General features: G+C 53.8%; 1 protein-coding gene across 1 annotated transcript; it reads right to left on the bottom strand.

Annotated features, from left to right (window-relative positions):
• Positions 1-990: 990 nt before the first annotated feature.
• Positions 991-1,431, bottom strand: ETH_00043085 (uncharacterized protein; the record flags this gene model as incomplete). Its single annotated transcript, XM_013375020.1, has 1 exon — positions 991-1,431. One exon carries the CDS (start codon positions 1,429-1,431, stop codon positions 991-993), a length of 441 nt encoding a protein of 146 aa, XP_013230474.1.
• Positions 1,432-1,446: the final 15 nt, after the last annotated feature.

Below are 1,446 nucleotides of genomic sequence, written 5' to 3'. Positions count from 1 at the left end.
CCTGTGAGGCCCCTGTGGGGCCCCTGTGGGGCCCCTGTGGGGCCCCTGTGGGGCCGCTTGGGGGGCCCCTGTGGGGGTTTATATGGGCTTTTTGGCAGCAGCAAAAGAGGCCTTTAGTGGTTTAAAAGAAAGCATTTAATAAACTCAAAAGAGACCCTTTAGGGGCCCTTTCTTTAGGGGCCCCAAAGGGGCCCCCTAAAAGGGCCCCCGCGCCTTAAAACGCCCCGTGGGGGCCCCCGGGGTTGCCCGGGGGGCCCCAGAGAGGGGCCCCTGAGGGGCCCCTGGCTGAGTATTGCTGCTGCCTTTTGGTCTTTTGGGGGTTCACTTCGAAGGGGGGCTGGGGTGTACGTACACTGCAGGGTGAAGGAACTGCTGCTGAGGCCTATGCAGCCGCAGCAGCAGCTGCTGCTGCTGGTGCTGCAGTAACAGCTGCAGCAGCAACTGCAGCATCTGTTGTAGCAGCAGCCGCAGCTGCTGCTGCTGCAGCGGGGTACGTACACTGTGGCGAATCAGTCACTTGTCTTTTGGCTTTGTCCCGTGCCTACTCTTCTTCTAGGTATTCGCTTTGAGGCTGTTCTCTTTGACCAGTGGGCTGATTTTACTGTTCAGTATATTTTCAAGACACATGATGTGGACATATCTATGATTCGTACTAGGCTACCTGCAAGCGCGAGACTGTGCGCCGCCTAAAGGCCCGCAGCTCCGCTGCAATTCTCTTCTGAAAAGGCAATTGCAAATGTTCAAAAAGGAGCTAGAGACCGTTGGCAAAATTTCTGCATACTTGCAACTAAAAGGCCGTATATAGAGGGCAGCTGCAGAGAAAGAAGTGGAAAAATCCCGAAAAAAATGTGCGAAATCAAGTTTGCGCTCACGGGAAGAGTGGCAACACATTCAGCGACCCATCCAGCGTAACACGCCAAGAATGCTCGAAAAATCGAATAATGTTGCATTGCTTGGTTGAGCTGAGTTCCCTGGCATCTGTGTGCTTTTCTAAGGGCATGCTACTCCTAACGCGCTATGGGACCTTGCCTTTGCTTCCCTCGACTGCCTGACGCTCTCTTCTGCGCGCGTGCGTATTTTGTTTTTAATTTCTCTCTGCTGTCGTATCAGCTTCTGTTGCAGGGCTCTGCGGTGCTGAGCGCAGTATTTTTTTCTTTCTTCTGCCTGTTGCATCATTTTTTGCTGCAGTATGAGCTGTTCCTGCCTCTGTTCTTCTTGCTTCACTGCGTTTTCCCGTATCCGTTGCAAGGTGCGTTGCATAAGCTGCCGGCTTAACTCTTGGCTGCGCTGCTGCTGCTGCTCCTGTTCCAGCTGAAGTGACAGCGAGTCTTGCCGTTGTTTCTCTCTAGCCTCTCGTGCTCGTTGCCTTACTCGCTCCAGCGCTTCCCTTCTGAGTGCTCTCGTCTTTGCGTCTTCACCTGGCACCAACATATTTCCGTCCCACTT

The sequence above is a fragment of the Eimeria tenella genome, genomic scaffold (assembly GCF_000499545.2).
Source record: "Eimeria tenella Houghton genomic scaffold, Eth_scaff2485, whole genome shotgun sequence".
In the NCBI taxonomy this organism is placed as follows: Eukaryota; Apicomplexa; class Conoidasida; order Eucoccidiorida; family Eimeriidae; genus Eimeria; species Eimeria tenella.
The sequence above is the reverse complement of the archived record's forward strand: the minus strand, read 5'-3'. Positions and strand labels throughout refer to the sequence as shown.